The sequence below is a fragment of the Bombina bombina genome, chromosome 6 (assembly GCF_027579735.1).
Source record: "Bombina bombina isolate aBomBom1 chromosome 6, aBomBom1.pri, whole genome shotgun sequence".
NCBI classification, from domain to species: Eukaryota; Metazoa; Chordata; class Amphibia; order Anura; family Bombinatoridae; genus Bombina; species Bombina bombina.
The window spans coordinates 261,377,902-261,401,457 of record NC_069504.1 but is presented as its reverse complement, the minus strand read 5'-3'; the positions used below and the strand labels follow the sequence as shown (position 1 = coordinate 261,401,457).

Below are 23,556 nucleotides of genomic sequence, written 5' to 3'. Positions count from 1 at the left end.
TGTGAAGGAGCAAACTGACTGTGAGTAAAGGCAGAGGGAGAGTGTGGACCAACAAAAAAATATGAGCTATGTGAATGTGCACCCACTGAAATAGGGCCTGCACATAAACAAATAGCCACTAGGAGGCGCTCTCAAGTGTAATATACATACAATACATAAAAGTCCATACAAGAAAAAATGTATTCAAATCCCCAGGAAAAACTGTATGAACTCCCAGGCAGCTCTTTGTTGAAAGGTGGTCAGCTTCCTGAAGTGATAATATCTGTAAAATTAAAAAGCGCCAAATGGTGAAGTACAGTCTCCACTCAGGGAAGAAGAATCAAATAAGTTCAACTCAAAAATGGAGAGCACCTATCTGGTGCATATGAAGCACGCTGGAACTTTGTAGTTGTCCAGCTAACTGTATGCAGTGAATCAAGGGTGTCCAAACAGGGATTGTGGTGTAGCTTCCTATAATGAGGAAAGAGAAAACCACATGGCCCAGCACAGCAAAATAACATTGTTGTGACATAGAAAAGGAAAGACTTACAAAAATATTGCACCTCTAGGTGGCAATATATGCAGGCTGAGACTTCACAGTCGCCCAGCTGAAGAAACAGCCCTTGTTTTTGGCTGAGAAACGCATCGCTGTTGTTTTTAATAAATATATTTTTTTATACACTTGCTTTTGCTTTTTGGAACTTGGGACCGCTGGAATGAATCCTGTCATTTGCCTGGGGGTACAGTCAGTTGGGCGACTGTGAAGTCTCCGCTTGCCTATATTGCACCTAGAGGTGCAATATTTTTGTAAGTCTTTCCTTTTCTATATCACAACAATTTTTTTTGCTTTGCTGGGCCATGTGGTTTTCTGTTTCCTCATTATAGGAAGCTAGAGCTCTAATTGCGCTAGAAGTAAACATTTTGCATGTGTCGGGTTACGCTCATATTATAAATTGAAAGTAAAAAGTTTGCGCTCTCGTGCTAACGCAACGAGCGCAAACAGCTTACTTCTAGTGCAATTAGAATATTGCGCCCGCGATAACCAATCCCCCCATAGAAGTCAATGGGATAAAAGGAAAAAAAAATCCTAACCCCCTACTCATGTGCTAACCCAAACTCATTCTTATATGCGCTAATCCGATCACATATTCACATATGCACTAACCCAATCGCATGTTCTCAAGTGTGCTACCTCGACTTGAAAATATGAATATTTCACATTCTAATGTTCATCACATAGAAGAATATGTTCTATTTATTCATAAATACATATTTCTACATATATCTGAGCTTGCTAATTCCCTCAAACCTCTCCTCTCAGCTGATTTTCTTCATTACAAATTCATCTTGAACTCCTACTATTCTGCCCTTAGTCTCTATAAGCAACATTACTTCTCTACTCTTATCTCTAATCTTTCTTCAAACCCAAAACGTATATTCTCCACTTTCAATACTCTTCTCCGCCCACCCCCACCTCCTAATACAACTTCTCTGTCAGCTCAAGACTTTGCTAGCCACTTCAATAACAAAATTGACTCCATCAGAAACTAAATCAGCTCTCAACATAATTCCATTCTCTCACCCCTCAAACGCTCGCAACCAACCACAACCCACATAGCCATAAACTTAGCTCTTTCTCCCCCGTTACTAAGGAAGAAGTTTCGGCACTTATACTGCGCTCTCACTTCACTACCTGTCCCCTTGACCCTATCCCCTCACAGCTACTTCCCTCCCTCTCTTCTACCCTTACCCCTATACTCACACACATTTTCAACCTCTCCCTCAGCACCGGTATATTTCCCTCATCTCTGAAACATGCACTGGTCACACCTATCCTCAAAAAACCTTCCCTTGATCCAACTTTCCCAACCAACTACCGCGCTATTTTCCTCCTCCCTCTTGCCTCAAAGCTTCTTGAAAAACTAGTATATGCACGCCTATCCCATTTCCTTACATTAAACTCCCTCCTTGACCCACTGCAATCTGGATTTCGCCCCATCACTCCACAGAGACAGCAATCATAAGGTTACCAATGACCTACTTACAGCAAAATAAAAAGGCCACTTCCCTCTTCTTATCCTCCTTGATCTGTCCGCAACCTTTGATACTGTTGACCACCCTCTTTTGCTCCAAGCCCTCCAATTCTTCGGCATCTGTGACACAGCCCTCTTGTGGTTCTCTTCCTACCTGTCAAAACGTGCCTTTAGTGTAGCCTTCTCTGGGTCCTCCTCTGCCCCGTCACCACTTTCTGTCGGGGTACCGCAAGGCTCTGTCCTCAGTCCCCTTCTCTTCTCAATCTACATGTCATCATTAGGTTCCCTAATAAAGTATCACAGTTTCCAATATCATTTGTATGCCGACAACACCCAAATCTACTTCTCTGCACCAGACCTATCTCCTTCCTTGCTAACCCGTGTCACTAACTGTCTTTCTCACATCTCTTCCTGGATGTCCTCTCACTACCTCAAGCTAAATCTCTCCAAAATTGAGCTCCTCATTTTCCCCCCTTCCAAAATCTCCACCCCCAATCTCTCTATAACTGTCGACAACTCCATCATTACCCCTACCCCGCATGCCCGATGTCTCAGGGTCATATTTGACTCAGATCTTTCATTCACTCCTCACATTCAATCCTTGGCTAAAGCCTGCCACTTCCACCTTAAAACATCTCTAAAATTAGACATTTCCTTACACAAGACACAACACAAGATTTTAATCCACTCTCTCATCCTTTCCCGCCTCGATAATTGCAACTCTTTCCTCTCTGGTCTCCCCAGCTGCTGCCTAGCTCCTTTACAATCCATAATGAATGCCTCTGCCAGGCTCATCTTCCTTGCACGTCGCTCTTCATCTGCTGCACCTCTCTGCCAATCCCTTCACTGGCTTTATCTTTTCTCTAGGATTAAACACAAAATTCTCACTGTGACAAAAATTGTGTGCCTGAGATTATGGGAGGGGAAATGGTCTAAGAAAGATGGGGAGAGTGGAAAAGGGAGAGAGAGAAGGGAGAGGGTTGGTAAGAGAGGAAGAGAGTGGAGGAGAGAGGAAGAGAGTGGAGGAGAGTGGGGGAGAGAGTGAGAGGGAGAGTGGGGGGGAGAGAGAGAGGAGGAGAGTGGGGAGAGGAGGAGAGTGGGGAGAGGAGGAGAGTGGGGAGAGAGAGAGGAGGAGAGTGGGGGAGACAGAGAAGAGGAGAGTGAGAGAGAAGAGGAGAGTGAGGGAGAGAGAGAGAGAGAGAGAGGAGAGGGGGGAGAGAGAAGAGGAAAGTGTAGGGGGGGAGAGAGCGAGAGAGGAGGAGGAGAGTGGGAGAGACATTTCAGATAGAGCAATTTTCCAATGTACTTATTTTATTTTGTTCTTTTGGTATCTTTTAATGAAAAGGATACATAGGAAGGCTCAGGAGCTGTTGATTGGTGCCTGTACATATACACCTTATTTTACTGGCTCACCCAATGCATCCAGCTAGCTCTTGCTGCCTCTTCAACAAACGATACCAAGCGAATGAGCAATTAGAAAATAGAAGTGAATTAAAATAATTTAAAATTGTATTCTCTATCTTAATCATGAAAGAAAAATGTTTCATGTCAGTTTAAACTTATTCTTATCAAAGAAAAGGACTGGACATTTTAAAGACTGCAAGCTATGTAATATTTTGCATTGTAGCTGCAAATACATTTGTAAGAATTATATGTGTAGGTGTGTCTGTGTAAGAGTATGTCTAAGTGTCTTTTGTGTGTGTGTTTGTGTCAGAGTGTCTTAGATTGTGTTGCTGAGATTATGGGAGGGGGAGGGTGGGGGAGAGAGAGAGAGGGGGGAGAGGGTGGGCGAGAGAGAGAGGGTGGGAGAGAGAGAGAGAGAGAGAGGGTGGGAGAGAGAGAGGGTGGGAGAGAGAGAGAGGGTGGGAGAGAGAGAGAGGGTGGGAGAGAGAGAGGGTGGGAGAGAGAGAGGGTGGGAGAGAGAGGGAGAGAGAGAGAGAGAGGGGAGAGAGCAGGGGGGAGAGAGAGGGGGGGGGGGAGGGGGAGAGAGAGAGCGGGGGGAGAGAGAAAAGGACTGGACATTTTAAAGACTGCAAGCTATGTAATATTTTGCATTGTAGCTGCAAATACATTGGTAAGAATCATATGTGTGGGTGTGTCTGTGTAAGAGTATGTCTAAGTGTCTTTTGTGTGTGTGTTTGTGTCAGAGTGTCTTAGATTGTGTGGCTGAGATTATGGGAGGGGGGAGGGTGGGAGAGAGAGAGGGGGGGGGGAGGGTGGGAGAGAGAGAGGGTGGGAGAGAGAGAGAGAGAGAGGGTGGAAGAGAGAGAGAAGGTGGGAGAGAGAGAGGGTGGGAGAGAGAGAGAGGGTGGGAGAGAGAGGGAGGGTGGGAGAGAGAGAGAGAGGGTGGGAGAGAGAGATGGTGGGAGAGAGAGAGGGAGAGAGAGGAGGAGAGAGAGGAGGAGAGTGGGGGAGAGAGAGGAGGAGAGTGGGGGAGGGAGAGAGAGAGGAGGAGAGTGGGCGAGGAAGAGAGAGAGAGAGAGGAGGAGAGTGGGGGGCGAGGAAGAGAGAGAGAGAGGAGGAGAGTGGGGGGAGAGAGGAGGAGAGTGGGGGGAGAGAGAGGAGGAGAGTGAGGGAGAGAGAGGAGAAAAGTTGGGGCAGAGGAGGAGAGTGGGGGAGAGAGAGTGCAGGAGAGTGGGAGACAGGGACAGGAGGAGAGTGGGAGAGAGGAGGAGAGTGGGGGAAAGAGAGAGGAGGAGAGTGTGGGGGGAAAGAGAGAAAGAGAGAGGAGGAGAGTGTGGGGGAGAGAGAGAGGAGGAGAGTGTGGGGGAGAGAGAGAGGAGGAGAGTGGGAGAGAGAGGAGGAGAGTGGGGGAGAGATTTGGAGAGTGGGGGAGAGAGAGATAGATAGGAGGAGAGTGGGGGAGATAGAGATAGGAGGAGAGTGGGGAGAGATATGAGAGTTGGAGAGAGAGGAGGAAAGTGGGGGAGAGAGAGAGAAGGAGGAGGAGAGTGGGGGAGAGAGAGGAGGAGGAGAGTGGGGGACAGAGACAGGAGGAGGGTGGGGGACAGAGAGGAGCAGAGTGGGGGGGGAGAGAGAAATAGGAGAGTGGGGGGGGCAGAGGAGCAGAGTGGGGGACAGAGAGCAGGAGAGTGGGAGACAGAGAGAGGGGGAGAGTGGGAGACAGAGAGAGGAGAAGAATGGGGGAGAGAGAGAGGAGAAGAGTGGGCAAGAGAGAAAGAGGAGAAGAGTGGGGGAGAGAGAAAGAGGAGAAGAGTGGGGGAGAGAGAAAGAGGAGAAGAGTGGGGGAGAGAGAAAGAGGAGAAGAGTGGGGGAGAGAAAAAGAGGAGAAGAGAGGGGGAGAGAGAAAGAGGAGGAGAGTGGGAGAGAGAGAGAGGAGGAGAGTGGGGGAGAGAGAGAGGAGGAGAGTGGGGGAGAGAGAGAGAGAGAGAGAGATAGGAGGAGAGTGGGGGAGAGAGAGGGGAGGAGAGTGGTAGAGAGAGGAGGAGAGTGGGGGGGGAGAGAGAGAGAGAGAGAGATTGGAGGAGAGTGGAGGGGAGAGAGAGAGAGGGAGGAGAGTGGGGGGGAGAGAGAGATAGGAGGAAGAGAGGGGTGGGAGAGAGAGAGAGGAGAGTGGGGGAGAGAGAGGGTGTGGTGGGAGAGAGAGAGTATGACTATGAGAGATATGATTTGCTGTTCCATTAGTTTCTGTTACTGCACATAAAATATATCTGGATATTTTATTTAAACAAAAAAAGTGTGTTTTCATTTCTGATAAAATGTTTTTAATTTTAAATAAAATTCTAAAAATAAGCCCAACAAAATCTTTAGCACAAGGCCCACAAAGGCCTTAATCTGGCACTGTTTATAGCAGTTATTTCCACCTATCCAGATTGCACAAAATACCCCCAATCATATGCAAAGCTATGACAATGTTCTATGAAGATAACTCTGTGTATATCATTAGGGTGAGCACATCTATTTATTTGCAATGGTCAGTCCAAAAATTATGGATTTATGTCATTGAGGTGTTAAAATTATTTTTTTCTTAAATGTGAATTATTTTGTGTCCAACAGGAATAAAGGGTCAAGTGTTAGATACATCTGGTAACCCAATCTCCAATGCAATAGTAGAAGTAAAAGGAAGGAGACACATCGTTCCATACAAAACCAATAAATATGGAGAGTATTTTCTACTCCTGCTGCCTGGATCATACACATTAAATGTAAGTACTAACTCTGTGTACAGTCTCCGGGTACAGAAGCAGATACGCTGTGCCACTCCTGATTAACATAGTAAAACTGTTTTATTAATCTATAGGTAAATATGTGAATTTTCCATTGAAAAATACATCTAAGTTTTCTTACATATCATATTTCATGCATTATAAAATCACTTAAATGAATGATAGAAAATGTAACAGCTGTATGTCTGTCTATGGAGGGCTTGTGCTCTGGAACACTGTGTACACCTTGTAGTGAGCATGACCTGATTTCCTTTGACAGGTAAAAGAGAGGTGAGATAATACTAAACATACTCCCCTAGATTATGAGTTTTGTTGGTAATGCTGTGCGGTGCTAACGCACAGTTTTCCCTCACAGCTCACCACAGACATCGCTGGTATTACAGGTTTTTAGAAACCCGGTGTTAGCCGCAAAAAAGTGAGCGTAGAGCAAAATTTAGCTGCACATCTCACCTCAATACCAGCGCTGCTTACGGTAGCGGTGAGCTTGCAAATCGTGCTTGTGCACGATTTCCCCATAGGAATCAATGGGCAAGAGCTGGCTGAGAAAAAACCTAACACCTGCAAAAAAGCAGCGTAAAGCTCCTAAAGCAGCCCCATTGATTCCTATGGGGAAAATACATTTATGTCTACACCTATCACCCTAACATGAACCCTGAGTCTAAACACCCCTAATCTTACACTTATTAACCCCTAATCTGCTGCCCCCAACATCGCCGACACCTACATTATATTATTAACCCCTAATCTGCTGCTCCGGACACCGCCACCACCTACATTATACTTATGAACCCCTAATCTGCTGCCCCCAACATCGCCGAACCCTACATTATATTTATTAACCCCTAATCTGCCACCCCCAATGTCGCCGCAACCTACCTACACTTATTAACCCCTAATCTTCCACCCCCAAAGGCGCCGCCACTATATTAAAGTTATTACCCCTAAATCTAAGTCTTTAAAACTAAATACGTACCTATAAAATAAACCCTAAGCTAGCTACAATATAACTAATAGTTACATTGTAGCTAACTTAGGATTTATTTTTATTTTACAGGCAAATTTGTATTTATTTTAACTAGGTAAAATAGTTATTAAATAGTTATTAACTATTTAATAACTACCTAGTTAAAATAAACTCAAATTTACCTGTATAATAAATCCTAACCTAAGTTACAATTACATCTAACACTACACTATAATTAAATAAATTACCTAAACTAAATGCAATTAAATACAATAAAAAAAAGATTATCTAAAGTACGAAAAAAACAAACACTAAATTACAGAAAATAATAAAATAATTTTTTAAACTAATTACACCTAATCTAATCCCCCTAATAAAATAAAAAAGCCCCCCAAAATAAGAAAAGCCCTACCCTATACTAAATTACAAATAGCCCTTAAAAGGGCCTTTTGCGGGGCATTGCCTCAAAGTAATCAACTCTATTACTTGTAAAAAAAAAAGTACAATACCCCCCAACATTAAAACCCACCACCCACACACCCAACCCAACTCTAAAACCCACCCAATACCCCTTTAATAAAACCTAACACTAACCCCTTGAAGATCACCCTACCTTGAGAAGTCTTCACCCAGCCGGACCGAAGTCCTCAAAGAAGCCGGGCGAAGTTGTCCTCCAGACGGGCAGAAGTCTTCATCAAAGCCGGCCAGAAGAGATCCAATCAGCCAATAGAATGCCAGCTCAATCCTATTGGCTGATTGTATCAGCCAATAGGATTTTTTCTACCTTAATTTCGATTGGCTGATAGAATTCTATCTGCCAATCGGAATTCAAGGGATGCCATCTTGGATGATGTCATTTAAAGGAACCTTCATTCTTCAGTTGGACTTCGTTTGAAGAGGATGCTCCGCGTCGGATAACTTGAAGATGGACCCGCTCCACGCCGGATGGATGAAGATAGAAGATGCCATCTGGAGGACCACTTCTGGCCGGCTTCGATGAAGACTTCTGCCCGTCTGGAGGACCACTTCGTTGAGGACTTCGGCCCGGCTTGGGGAAGACTTCTCAAGGTAGGGTGATCTTCAAGGAATTAGTGTTAGGTTTTATTAAGGGGGTATTGGGTGGGTTTTAGAGTAGGGTTGGGTGTATGGGTGGTGGGTTTTAATGTTGGGGGATGGTGGTATTGTACTTTTTTTTACAGGTAATAGAGCTGATTACTTTGGGGAAATGCTCCGCAAAAGGCCCTTTTAAGGGCTATTTGTAATTTAGTATAGTTTAGGGCTTTTTTATTTTATTAGGGGGATTAGATTAGGTGTAATTAGTTTTAAAAAATTGTAATTATTTTATTATTTTCTGTAATTTAGTGTTTGTTTTTTCATACTTTATATAATTTATTATATTTGTATTTAATTGTATTTAGTTTAGGTAATTAATTTAATTATAGTGTAGTGCTAGGTTTAATTGCAACTTAGGTTAGGATTTATTTTACAGGTAAATTTGAATTTATTTTAACTAGGTAGCTATTCTACCTAGTTAAAATAAAAACAAAATTGCCTGTAAAATAAAAATAAATCCTAAAGTAGATACAATGTAACTATTAGTTATATTGTAGCTATCTTAGGGTTTATTTTATCGGTAAGTGTTACGGTACCAACAGGATACCAAGGGTTAACACCAGATGAACAATGTCCTGCATAGGGAATCAGCAACTCACAACCCAGCCAGTTTTTCCCCTCAAACATGAGACCAGGCTTCACATCAGGTTTAAAACAGAATGACATTTATTAAAGGCTAGATGCCTAGTATTTATACAGGTTTGACCCCAGATGGGGGGGTTGAAAGACTGTTGTACATTAGATGGAGGGAACACGCCCTTTGACATGATACAATAGAATACCTTGCTCAAGCTGATAACAACTTGAACACAAGACACACACTTGGCTTCTCTTATCACTGAGGCGTCTGCTCTCTAGATGTGATTAAACAATGGAATGTTTATTACTTAAACGTAATTATAGCACACAATAGCTGAGGCCAGCAAACCTGTCTTTAGAAATTAGCTTCTTAAAGCTAAACACAGTTAACTCCTTCAGTCCTGACAGAAGGGTCTGTCACATAGCTCCCCCCTTGTGGAACACTCCGGCAGACCCGGCTTGACCCTTTGGCGGGTCAACCTGGGGATGACTGGACTAGGAGGTGGTAGGCATGTCAGTTTGCCGGGACAATCCATCTGCATTCCCGTTTAGCTTACCGGGCCGGTAGCCGATGGTGAAGTTATAGGGCTGGAGGGCTAAACTCCACCTCAGCAATCTACCATTGTCTCCTGAGACCCGGTTAAGCCAGACTAAGGGATTGTGGTCCATTATGAGGGAAAATTCCTGTCCGTATAGATAAGGGTTCAACTTCTTCAGTGCCCAGACCAGGGCTAAACATTCCTTCTCTACTGCCGCATAACTCACTTCCCTAGGTAACAACTTTCTGCTTAGGTATGCGACAGGGTGCTCTCCTCCATCCTCCCCGACTTGACTCAGTACAGCCCCCAGTCCATACATGGAAGCATCTGTATGAATGAGAAAACGTTTGTTAGGGACTGGGGCAGCCAAGACAGGGGCATTCACAAGGTCCTGCTTCAGTGCCTGAAACGCAGCTTCACAAGCTGGAGACCACAGGACCTGTTTGGGGAGGTTCTTTTTAGTCAGGTCAGTCAGGGGCTTGGCGATAGTACTGTAGTCTGGGACAAAACGTCGGTAATACCCGGCCGTCCCCAGGAAGGCTAGCACTTGGGTCTTAGTGATAGGTGTGGGCCAGTTAGCCACAGCCTCTACCTTGGCTGGCTCCGGTCTCTGTCTCCCACACCCCACTCGGTGACCCAAGTACTGTACTTCAGCCATACCTAGATGGCACTTGTCTGGTTTCAAGGTCAGGCCAGCGGCCCGAATCTTGTCCAGAACCACCCCTACATGGGTAAGGTGTTCTTCCCAGGACTCACTGTAAACCGCAATGTCGTCCAGGTATGCACAAGCAAATTCCTGGAAGCCATCGAGGAGTCTATCCACCATACGCTGGAAGGTAGCCAGAGCATTCTTCATCCCAAAGGGCATGACCTTAAACTGGTACAGGCCGAATGGGTTGACGAATGCCGACTTGGGGATAGCATCCTCGGCCAGGGGAATCTGCCAATAGCCTTTACACAGGTCTATGGTTGTCAGAAAGCGTCCCCTAGCAATACGGTCTAGTAATTCGTCTACCCGGGGCATCGGGTAAGCGTCAGTGGTGGTCCTCTCGTTGAGCCACCTGTAGTCCACACAGAACCGGGTGGTTCCATCTTTCTTAGGTACCAGGACTACAGGTGAAGCCCAAGGACTATCGAAGTGCTCGATCACTCCCATCCGAGCCATCTCCTGTATCTCCTTCCGCATTCCTTCTCGGACTGCTTCGGGTATACGGTAGGAAGGCTGTCGCAGGGGATTCTGTCCAGGTGTCTCTACCTTATGTACAGCTAGAGTAGTGTAGCCGGGCTCTTGGGAGAACGTCGCCTGCTTCTCCCACAGGAGCTGTCTTGCCTGTACCCTCTCGGTAGGGTTTAACCGGTCCCCTAGCTGCACAAGACTAGTGAGGTCAGTCTGGGGGTCCTTCTCTAATAAGTCGGGTAGGGGTAAATTCTCTGGGTCATCTGCAGCAGGGGCACATACTGCAGCTACATCCTCTCGCCTCTCCTGATACTCCTTCAGCATGTTCACATGAAAGGATCGCTGGATCCTCTCATCTGCACAGCTGGCTATAATATAGGTAGTATCACACACCTGAGATAACACCTTATACGGGCCCTGCCAAGATGCTTGCATCTTGTTGGTCTTCACAGGCTTGAGCACCAAAACCTTCTGTCCAACCTGGAAGACCCGCTGCCGGGCACCCTGATTGTACCACCCCTTCTGTCTCCCCTGGGCCACCTGGAGATTCTCTCTTACCATCAGAGACAGTTTCTCCATGTGGTCCCGGAGTTCCAGAACATATGGCACGATGGGGGTTCCCTCCTGCTCTATCTCTCCCTCCCAGTGTCCTCTAATGAGATCCAGGGGGCCGCGGACCCTTCTCCCATAGAGTAACTCAAAGGGAGAGAACCCAGTAGATTCCTGGGGCACCTCTCTGTACGCAAATAGCAGATGAGGCAGGAATCGTTCCCAGTCTCTGCAAGTGTCCGTGAAGGTCCTCAGCATCTGCTTGAGGGTGCCATTAAAGCGCTCGCAGAGACCGTTAGTCTGTGGGTGATAAGGCGAACTGAGCAACGGTTTAATGCCGCACACCTTCCACAGCTGCTGGGTGAGCACAGCGGTAAACTGGGTCCCCTGATCAGAGAGAATCTCCTTAGGGAACCCGACCCTAGTAAAAACCTTAACTAGGGCATCAGCGACTGTCTCTGCCTCTATATTCGACAGTGCTACTGCCTCTGGGTAACGAGTGGCATAGTCCACCACAGTGAGAATATACTTCTTACCTGATGGACTAGCCCTGGCCAGTGGACCCACAATGTCAACGGCTATGCGGGAAAAGGGTTCCCCAATGACAGGCATAGACATAAGCCTAGCTTTTGGGTGATCCCCCCGCTTACCCACCCATTGACAGGTGTCACAAGTACTACAATATACCCGCACATCTCTGTTAAAATTGGGCCAGAAGAAATTCTGGGTGATCCTATGAGCTGTGCGGCGGGACCCTAGATGTCCAGCTAATGGTACATCGTGCCCAATCCGCAGAATCTCTTGCCGGTATTTCGCAGGCACCACCAGCTGCCGATTCTGTGGAGGGGCAGTACTTTTCTGGGCAGGTTTGGGGATTCTATATAGCCGATCCCCCACCTACTCATAACGTTCCCCATCTACCCCCTCTTCTCCAGCATCTGCCCTAGCCCTGTATTTCTGAAGGGTCGGATCCTCCCGGGTTTCCCTCCCGTACGTCTCTGGGGTATCCCAGCTTAAGGGGGTCTGGTCTAGGGTACAAGTCGGGGGAGAAAGTCTTACCTGGGTCTCAGCAGCAGGTGGGTCGGTCTCGGTGGCACGGGTCTGGGCATGGGTAGTCACAGGGTTAACATCAGCGGGACCCATGGGAGCATAGGCAGAAACAAGGGGGGCCAAGTCATTTCCAAGAAGAACATCAGCAGGTAAGTCCTTCTTGACCCCCACATTCACAGGTCTAGCGCCCACTCCCCAATGCAAATGTACCCTGGCAACAGGTAGGCGGAACACATCGCCCCCTGCTACCCTCACAGCCACAGTGTCTCCAGTGTGCTGTTTCTCAGACACCAAGTTCTTTTGAAGCAAGGTCATGGTGCCCTAGTTGCTTACATCTAAAGCACCGAATAGGTTGTGAGTAGCACCACAAATTGAACCGGGCTCTCTGAGGGTAGTTCATGGCCGGAGGCCGTGTGGTATAGCGGTGCGCCAGGGTTTGGTAACTGGCAGCTGCTGGGGTGACTGGGGGTCTGTACTCCACTCTAGCAGGGGGCTTAGTGGTAGCAGTTTCCAGTTTGCGGGCATCCGTATACTCATCTGCCAAGCGAGCCGCTTCCTGCAGGGTGGAGGGTTTACGGTTCCGAACCCACTCTCGAACTCCTGCGGGTAACTTGTCGAAGCAATGTTCCAGCAGGAATAGCTGCAGCACCTCTTCCCCAGATACGGCTTGGCACCCCGCTATCCAGTGAGCTGCTGTGCGGTGCACCTTACATGCCCACTCAAGGTAGGAATCTCCAGCTAATTTAACAGTATACTATTACCCTAACACTGCGCTAACTGACCACTGCTGTAGAGCCTACTGTAACCTATTATCAGCTGGCTGTACTCTACACACTAGACCGGTTACAAGATTAGCATACAAAGTAAAAATTCACAATGTAAAAATGTCTACGTGAGCCGACTGCTAAGCACTCCTATTACACAATAGAACAACACAGTCAATATGAACAATGTTGAAAATCAATTGAATTGACAAATGCAATATTCAAAAATAAAACATCACCTAACTGTTACATATGACATTAAAACAAACTAAAAAGTAGCTTGACATGTGCTACCTATCTCACCTCGATGTCCCCAGGAGTATGGTAAACTTAAACATATATTCGAATGTCAGAATAAAGATCCTCCTGTCTCTGTTGTTGAGAGCGGTGCTGCTTTGATGCTCGTTAGACGCTGAAGAGCGCCCAAACCACGGGAAGCTGCGAACACAAAAAGGGAACAGAGCGCAACCGCAACTCAAGGTAAAACTTTTTTTATTATATCATGCGCTAAAAACAAATTGCACTTACAAGAAGTTAGCAATATTCAAGCCTTTAGGTATTAACAGTCCGCTGGATCACAGTTTCTCTCTTGGCTCTTCACACTGGGATCGATTATGGCGTCTCCGTGAAAACCCCAGGCTCAGATGTTAATAACCCAAATGATGACGGATAAACGAGTACTTGTAAGAACAAATGAATATAAATGTCTATCAACAGTGTCCCTATTGATGTCTACGCGTTTCGTCCTCCTTTGTCGGGACTTTCTCAAGACTCAGGGTGTGATAACTTATTTCGCGGGGATCCTCTTCTTAAACGTCCAGCTATGTTTCCATTGGTTGAACTATAGGCCTATCGTAGACTCCGATCCGACACACCCACTAACAAACAATGTGTCTCATGTGTGGTAAGTCAGATGTGAGTCGCCGATGTTGATATTCTGATTAAAATTTAAAACACAACATTACACAGAATGCATATTGCAGTAAAACTGAATGAATATGTTTGGCAATACAAAACAAAACAACAACGTCTTATAATATACCTAAATATACGAACATATCATTATTTTGTGCTTTTGAATAGCGATTATGGGGCTCTTGCTTACTACACACTCTACTAGTATTTAAGAATTCTTTAAAGGGATATAGACTTTACTTTATCCCTTATATACCTCCTATTGTTAGTAATTTAACAGTGTCTCTGAACCGCCTCCGGTATGCCTCCGGTGTAACCGCATACCTGGAGAGCAGAGCCTCTTTTACAGTATTATAATCCCCGACTTCCTCATCTGGAATGGCCCGAAAAGCCTCACTGGCCCGGCCGGATAATTTTCCAGATAATATCGTGACCCAGTCCTCTGCGGGTACCTTGTGTAGTGCACATTGCCTCTCAAAATCCGCAAGGTACCCATCAATCTCTCCTTCTGTTTCCAGGAAGTTTTTAAAAGCTGCAAAATTTACTTTTCTCTTTTCCATCTTAGTCAGTATTGTAATAATCCCCCTCTTCCTGAGGTTACTGGCTTGTGTAGTTGCTCTTCTGGGCGATAAGGTTCATCCCGTCGCTTGCCACCAATTGTTACGGTACCAACAGGATACCAAGGGTTAACACCAGATGAACAATGTCCTGCATAGGGAATCAGCAACTCACAACCCAGCCAGTTTTTCCCCTCAAACATGAGACCAGGCTTCACATCAGGTTTAAAACAGAATGACATTTATTAAAGGCTAGATGCCTAGTATTTATACAGGTTTGACCCCAGATGGGGGGGTTGAAAGACTGTTGTACATTAGATGGATGGAACACGCCCTTTGACATGATACAATAGAATACCTTGCTCAAGCTGATAACAACTTGAACACAAGACACACACTTGGCTTCTCTTATCACTGAGGCGTCTGCTCTCTAGATGTGATTAAACAATGGAATGTTTATTACTTAAACGTAATTATAGCACACAATAGCTGAGGCCAGCAAACCTGTCTTTAGAAATTAGCTTCTTAAAGCTAAACACAGTTAACTCCTTCAGTCCTGACAGAAGGGTCTGTCACAGTAAGTATTTAGTTTTAAATAGGAATAATTTAGTTAATGATAGTTATTTTATTTATTTAAATTATATTTAAGTTAGGGGGGTGTTAGGGTTAGGTTTAGGGGTTAATACATTTAATATAGTTGCGGCAATGTTGGGGGCGGCAGATTAGGGGTTAATAAATGTAGGTAGGTGTCGGCGATGTTAGGGACGGCAGACTAGGGGATAATAAAATTTAACTAGTGTTTGCGATGGGGGAGTGCGGCGGTTTAGGGGTTAATATATTTTTTAGAGTGGCGGCGATGTCCGGTTCGGCAGATTAGGGGTTAAAAATATTTTTTTAGTGTTTGCGATGTGGGGGGGGCCTCGGTTTAGGGGTTAAGAGGTAGTTTATGGGTGTTAGTGTACTATTTAGCACTTTAGTTAAGAGTTTTATATTACGGCGTTAGCCCATAAAACTTTTAACTACTAAATTTTAAATGCGGTATCAGTCTTGACAGGAGAGGCTGTACCGCTCACTTTTTGGAAGACTTAATACCTGCGTTAGGCAAATCCCATTGAAAATATAGGATACGCAATTGATGAAGTAGATTTGCGGTATTTTCGAGTCTGACCAAAAAAAGTGAGCGGTACACCTGTACCTGCAAGACTTGTAATACCAGCGTTAGCCTTAAAAAGCAGCGTTGAGAGGTCCCAACGCTGCTTTTTTCCTAATGCAAGACTCGTAATCTCGCCGACTGAATCTCTACATAAGGAGGAGTTATAAGTACCAACTGCACTCAGTAAATTAGTTAGCAATGGTATTGTAAGTCAGGTGGGAGTGGACAGCAAATCTGATTCAGGTGACCAGTCAGACAGGTGCATCTGTGACTAAGGGGGGGGGAATTAACAATGAGGCTTAGGAAGACGGGACAGCACTTAAGAAAAAAGGTAAAATAAAGGGGAAAAGGAAGAGAGGAAATAAAAGGAAGGAATATAACAACAAGAATAATGTGAAGGGGAGAGGGAGGAAACAGGGAACATAGAAGAGCAGTCAGAAACAAGTGAGGCGAGGGAAGTGATGACACAAAAAAAAGAGGGAGATGGGTAACACTAGAAATAGGGAAAGAACTATATACAAATATAGATGCAAGGAGAGCCGGGAGACAGTGAGGAGTAAAGATGGGCTAGTGAGAAGGAGAGCCGGGAGACAGTGAGGAGTAAAGAGGGGCTAGTGAGAAGGAGAGCCGGGAGGCAGTTAGGAATAAAGAGGGGCTAGTGAGAAGGAGAGCCGGGAGACAGTGAGGAGTAAAGAGGGGCTAGTGAGAAGGAGAGCTGGGAGGCAGTGAGGAATAAAGAGGGGCTAGTAAGAAGGAGAGCCGGGAGACAGTAAGGAGTAAAGAGGGGCTAGTGAGAAGGAAAGCCGGGAGACAATGAGGAGTAAAGTGGAGCTAGTGAGAAGGAGAGCCGGGAGGCAGTGAGGAGTAAAGAGGGGCTAGTGAGAAGGAGAGCTGGGAGACAGTGAGGAGTAATCAGGGGCTAGTGAGGAGACCTGGGAGACAGTAAGGAGTAAAGAGGGGCTAGTGAGAGGGAGAGCCAGGAGACAGTAAGGAGTAAAGAGGGGCTAGTGAGGAGACCCGGGAGACAGTAAGGAGTAAAGAGGAGCCAGTGAGAGGGAGAGCCGGGAGACAGTGAGGAGTAAAGAGGGGCGAGTGAGGAGAGCCTGGAGACAGTAAGGAGTAAAGAGGGGCTAGTGAGGAGACCTGGAGACAGTAAGGAGTAAAGAGGGGCTAGTGAGAGGGAGAGCCGGGAAACAGTGAGGAGTAAAGAGGGGCTAGTGAGGAGAGTCGGGAAACAGTAAGGTGTAAACAGGGGCTAGTGAGAAGGAGAGCCGGGAGACAGTAAGGAGTAAAGAGGGGCTAGTGAGAAGGAGAGCCGGGAGACAGTAAGGAGTAAAGAGGGGCTAGTGAGGAGAGCCGGTAGACAGTAAGGAGTAAAGAGGGGCTAATGAGGAGACCTGGGAGACGGTAAGGAGTAAAGAGGGGCTAGTGAGAGGGAGCTAGTGAGAGGGAGAGCCGGGAGACAGCAAGGAGTAAAGAGGGGCTAGTGAGGAGACCTGGGAGACAGTAAAGAGTAAAGAGGGGCTAGTGAGGAGACCTGGGAGACAGTAAGGAGTAAAGAGGGGCTAGTGAGGAGACCTGGGAGACAGTAAGGAGTAAAGAAGGGCTAGTGAGAGGGAGAGCCGGGAGACAGTGAGGAGTAAAGAGGGGCGAGTGAGGAGAGCCTGGAGACAGTAAGGAGTAAAGAGGGGCGAGTGAGGAGAGCCTGGAGACAGTAAGGAGTAAAGAGGGGCTAGTGAGAGGGAGAGCCGGGAGACAGTAAGGAGTAGACAGGGGCTAGTGAGGAGAGCCTGGAGACAGTAAGGAGTAAAGAGGGGCTAGTGAGAGGGAGATCCAGGAAACAGTGAGGAGTAAAGAGGGGCTAGTGAGAAGGAGAGCCGGGAGACAGTAAGGAGTAAACCGGGGCTAGTAAGAAGGAAAGCCGGGAGACAGTAAAGAGTAAAGAGGGGCAAGTGAGAAGGAGAGCCGGGAGACAGTAAGGAGTAAAGAGGGGCTAGTGAGAAGGAGAGCCGGGAGACAGTAAGGAGTAAGAGGGGCTAATGAGAGGGAGAGCTGGGAGACAGTAAGGAGTAAAGAGGGGCTAGCGAGAAGGAGAGCCGGGAGACAGTAAGGAATAAAGAGGAGCTAGTGAGAGGGAGAGCCGGGAGACAGTAAGGAGTAAAGAGGGGCTAGTGAGAATGAGAGCCGGGAGAAAGTAAGGAGTAAAGAGGGGATAGTGAGGAGACCTGGGAGACAGTAAGGAGTAAAGAGGGGCTAGTGAGAGGGAGAGCCGGGAGACAGTGAGGAGTAAAGAGGGGTGAGAGAGAAGGCGAGCCGGGAGACAGTAAGGAGTAAAGAGGGGCTAGTGAGGAGACCTGGGAGACAGTAAGGAGTAAAGAGGGGGCTAGTGAGAGGGAGAGCCAGGAGACAGTAATGAGTAAAGAGGGGCTAGTGAGAGGGAGAGCCGGGAGACAGTGAGGAGTAAAGAGGGGCTAGTGAGAAGGAGTGCCGGGAGACAGTAAGGAGTAAACAGGGGCTAGTGAGGAGAGCTGGGAGGCAGTAAGGAGTAAAGAGGGGCTAGTGAGGAGAGCCGGGAGACAGTAGGGAGTAAACAGGGGCTAGTGAGAAGGAGAGCCGGGAGACAGTAAGGAGTAAAGAGGGGCTAGTGAGAAGGAGAGCCAGGAGACAGTAAGGAGTAAAGAGGGGCAAGTGAGAAGGAGAGCCGGGAGACAGTAAGGAGTAAAGAGGGGCTAGTGAGAAGGAGAGCCGGGAGACAGTAAGGAGTAAACGGGCTAGTGAGAAGGAGAGCCGGGAGACAGTAAGGAGTAAAGAGGGGCTAGTGAGAAGGAGAGCTGGGAGACAGTAGGGAGTAAACAGGGGCTAGTGAGAAGGAGAGCCGGGAGACAGTAAGGAGTAAAGAGGGGCTAGTGAGAAGGAGAGCCGGGAAACAGTAAGGAGTAAAGAGGACTTATCAATATAGATAAAGTATGAAGCTATGTTAGCACTTCCCTTCTGGTGCTCGCTGCCAGCCCCGGTTCTTCCAAACTGTGTGTAGATGCAAGAAATATCAAAAGTGGCGGCGCTGTGTCAGGGGATCCAAGCTGCTCACGCCCTCTGAGTTAACCAGGCTTCTCACAATAGTGTAGCAAGTTTCAAACAGTATGGTAGGCGCACAAACAGAGGTTATACTCACGCGATTTCAGTTAAAATAAGCCTTTTATTAAAAACATCACAAAGGTGTCTTCAGATGCAGCTTCAGGTTTATAAAAATACAGCTCACCGTGTTTCGGCTAAAAGAAGCCTTTATCAAGAGCATAAAATTAAAACAATTTCTGGAACAACTTGTTCCAGAAATTGTTTTAATTTTATGCTCTTTTTCATTCGTTATTGAAATAATTATATAAAAAATTATTAATACTGTAAAATATATATATTCTATGGATGACTATTTTTAATATTTCAGTACCGCACAATTCTTCGTATGAGCTAACTCGACTGCGTTAGTCCTAAGTTGCATACCCTGATGCACGGGTTGAGAACATACATATATTCCCTATTTACCACCACAGCTTTGTTTTTTAAAGAGATGGCGATCCAACAGGGTTAATTTGTAATTGTTAACTTTATTTTATAATTGTTTGTGATTATATATCCTCATTCATTAGTATATATCTCTTATAGAACTTACAATAGGTAGTATATCCTAGGAGAATTCTATCCTATTGATGTTATAGACACATATTCACATTATTTCCATGTTATAGTATACAGGTTTCTCAGTTCTCAACCTTATTTACTATAGTGGCAATGAGAGATATTTGAAATATGTCTTTTATCCATATGTTTTTCTATCAATATATAAGAGAATTTAAAAATGTAAATTGACAGGTTATATTATATTCCTGATCATCTCTGTATTGTCATTGGCAATGATGGCTTCCATATTTAAGTTACATTTTGGTCCTTATGTCACAGCCAGCAACCAAGGGAGAGGGATTAAATATATATTGTGTATAAAGTACCATAGTATGTTTAAATGTAAAAGAGATTGTCTCTACCTATAGATCCCTTTTGGAAAAAGTGAGTCTTATCTTGTTTATTAATATTTAATCTTTTAGATATTATTATTATCCATTTTTCTGTTTTACAATTCACATTAGGAATTTTTAAAATCTCTTAGAAAGATGTTAATTTCCTTTTTTTAGCCACTAGATGGCCACATAACCATTCCAGAAAATATTGTCACATAATATTTGAAAACGTTAGAGAAATGTTTTTTCCCATCCATAATTTTAAAATATTATACTTTACCTCAACTTTTCTTCTACAATGCCCCACTTTATATTACAGGCAATAGCCTTCCTTTTATCTGCAAGGTGCTGTTTATATTTCAGAATATTTATTGTTGGTCCAGTTCTGGCCTTAACCCATATTCTTTATATCATTCTGATTATATAGTTTTACTCTTGTTTTATTATGTAGTTTTGAATACAAAAAAGTACCCCTATATAATCCAAACATCGTTCTTTATTAGTATTAAACGGACAGTCTACTCCAGAATGTTTGTTTAAAAAGATAGATAATCCCTTTATTACCCATTCCCCAGTTTTGCATAACCAACACTGTTATATTAATATACTTTTTACCTCTATTATTACTTTGTCTCTCTGGGGCCGAATTATCAAGCTCCGAATGGAGCTTGATGCCCTTCGCCGGAAACAGCAGTTATGAAGCAGCGGCCTAAAGACCGCCGCTCCATAACTTGTCCGCCTGCTCTCAGGCTGCGGACATAAATCCGCATGATCCTATACGATCGGGCTGATTGACACCCTCTGCTAGCGGCTGATTGGCCGCAAATCTGCAGAGGGCGGCATTGCACAAGCAGTTCACAAGAACTGCTTGTGCAATGATAAATGCCGACAGCATACGCTGTCGGCATTTATCGATGTGCGGCGGACATGTTATGCTACATCGTATCATGTCCGCTCGCATCTTTCATAAATCGGCCCTCTAAGCCTCTACAGACTTATCCAAATCTCAGTTCTTTTGACAAACATGCATTTTAGCCAATCAGTGCTAACTCATAAATAACTGCATGGAAGTGAGCACAATGTTATCTATAAGGCACATATGAACTAGCGCTGTCTAGATTATAAAAGTAAACTAAAAATTTGTTTCATGATTCAGATAGGGCATGCAATGTGAAAGTTTAATTTTGACTAGACTGTCCCTTTAAGGACCCAAGAGTAGCCCGGTTTGATGCTTAACTTGTTTGTATTATGTTTATCGAGCAATGTATGTAGATTTGCTGTAAGTACATATCGCTTATGCCTATATGCTTTCTGTTTTATGTATGTCAGCAATTAAAAATAAAAAAAAGACAACACTATCACAATCTGTGAATGTGCACCACTTCTGTACAAAAATACTTCAATTACAAGATGGTGGTTCCCAGTGGCAGAACGTCACTAACCAGCACTTTTAAAGGGTTAAAATAAGAGAATATATTTGCAGAGAGCTAAAGGTGCAGGAGGAAAAACAATACCGTGGTGAGTAATAACCATGCAACTGTAGTTGTAGCCAGCAGGTTACTGTTCCTTTAATGATTTGTTTACTTTTTTCTTTTGCACATACATCCACGCAGTGCTTGTTTAATAACACATTTGCATCATTATGAATTATTGCATTTTGATGATTTATTCTATGTATATTTTATTGTAAAGCATGGATTTTTTTCTCACTAATCTTAGGTCACAGTTCAAGGGGGCTCATCCATATTAAGGACCTTTATCATACCAGCAAGTACAAACTTTTCTGCTCTAACATATGATTTCATCTACACTGTCAAGAGCACCAACAGCAGTGAACCGCAAGGAAATAGTAGCAGTGCACGTGAAGCATGCATTGTACAGCTTCTACTAAGCACTGCCCTGATGCTCCTTTTATGTTTTTAACAAAACTGGAACTTGGGAAAATATAGTAAAAGTGTCAGATCAATTCACCGTATCATAAAAATCATGTAACTGGCTGATCTGGCCATGCCAACAATACGTTTATTACAGAAAATAAAAACATTTTTTTAAATATATTTTACATTGGGTTCCATATCAGTCCATCAGTATTTACATGTTAAAAACATCAAATCCAAGTGATTTTCTTTTATTTATTTTTTAAGCCAAGCAAATCCTTTAGAAAAACTGCAGTTTGAACTATTAAAACAGTTTGAATTGTGTATATGATGAAAACATGAAAATATGAGACAGGCTTTTCAATGTGGGTGAGGTTTGCATGGGTTTGCCCAGACCTTTATGGAAGAAAAACACACACGACCAAAGCGAAAAACGTTAGCACTTATTGATTCAGTAAAAATGATGACAGCAAAATGTTTGAATACCAGTGATATCAGTTCATGACATGTATGTATTAAACAATTTCACTTAATGATTGTAATAATTAATGAACATTCCAAAAGTCATATTTTAATTGTGTTCAAGTTTCATAGTATAAAAAGGTGATTTGAGCTAGATGCTTTTAGCTTTTTTTTAATAAGCCAATAAACAATGGTGTTTAGTAACGTGCAAACTGAGCATAGGAAAATAAGTTTTTAACATATTATAAAAATGAACATTTTAAAAATACTTTTATAAAATTAAGTGCAAAGAGCCATAAAATGCACTTGAAAAAGGACTAAATGTTTTTTTCAAGGCAGCTGAATTAATCTATATTGATAAAATGTGTTATCTGGTGGTTTGAAATAGCACTGCTGAATAGTTCCCATACAAGAGAAGTGTTACAAATGCATTTGAAAAGCTAGTGATTACTAAGTTATTGTGGTCTTTTCTAATAGACTGGTGTGACCTTACAGTTTTAAAGGGCCATTATAGTAGAAAATGACTGCTGTAATATGTCATTTTAAGACTATCGACCATGCAGTACTATGCATTTAACCCCCTGCAAAGGGTTCAACACATAGTATATGTGCTGCTCAGGACCTGCAGAGCACTGCAGGTCCCAAGTGGAAAATGCTGCTGAGTTGTGCAACTAGCACTGCTGATTGGATCAGCAGCGAATTCTGCTAGGGACCAGCAGTGCTTAATGGGGCCCTAGCGGCACTTCTACTGTGTGTTTAACCCCTTCACAGAGGATAAATACATAGTACTGCACGGTCTATAGTCTTAAAATGACATGCTGTAACAGATTAGAGCATGTAATATTCTACTATAATGGCCCTTTAAATCCTGCAAGCAATTCTGATGGTTTAGTATGGGTCGACTACTATTAATCTGTTGCATATTTTATTCTGACTACTAGTAATCTATGTTTTTGTTCTTAGCAAACCTTTCATATGATCATTACAACACTGCAATAATAATTCATTATCGACACATTTTTCATAAAACCTGAATTATTTAAACTCCTATGAAAAAATCCAATATTAAATATATCCCAGCATTTGGTTACAATCTTATTTTTTTTTATTCAGTTACCTATATAACAATTGTTATATTTCCTTATTTAAGCTTTCCTGCAAGCTGCAGATTTCTGGCCACAAATAATAAGTTTGTTACCTTTCCATCTTTATTTCACTTTGTACAAATTGTACTTGGTTTTACAGATAAGCAAAACATAAAGGGACCTGAACCCCCAAATTGTTCCTTTATCATTCAGACAAAGCTTACAATTTAAAAAAAATAAAATTCAATTTTCTTCTCTTATCAAAGTAGCTTTGTTTTCATTGTATGTTTGTTGAAGGACTGCTATCTAGTGCCCTTGCAAATGTATAACATTGTTAAAAGCCTTACTGCTACCATACAGACATGCAAGTTTTTGATCCTACCTTACCTGCTTTTCAACCATGGATACCAAGAGAACAAAGTAATACAAATATAAATCTCTTTGTCCAAACTGCTTGGGGTTTTGGATTTCAGAACATTTGTACGTTGGAGAGTGGATGAGACCAAGTGTAAACATCAATATATTATGTCTATAGGCAATATTTACATGTCATAAAACAGCTT

At 44.0% G+C, this 23,556-nt stretch overlaps 1 protein-coding gene across 1 annotated transcript in view; it reads left to right on the top strand.

Moving 5' to 3' along the window:
* Positions 1 to 23,258, top strand: part of LOC128662830 (carboxypeptidase M) — a 312,750-nt gene extending 289,492 nt beyond the window's left edge. The window contains exons 8-9 of the mRNA XM_053716814.1: positions 6,030 to 6,178; positions 21,289 to 23,258. Of these exons, the coding sequence (XP_053572789.1) occupies positions 6,030 to 6,178; positions 21,289 to 21,492 (353 nt within the window). The 3' untranslated portion in view covers positions 21,493 to 23,258. The remainder of the gene's footprint in view (positions 1 to 6,029; positions 6,179 to 21,288) is intronic.
* Positions 23,259 to 23,556: the final 298 nt, after the last annotated feature.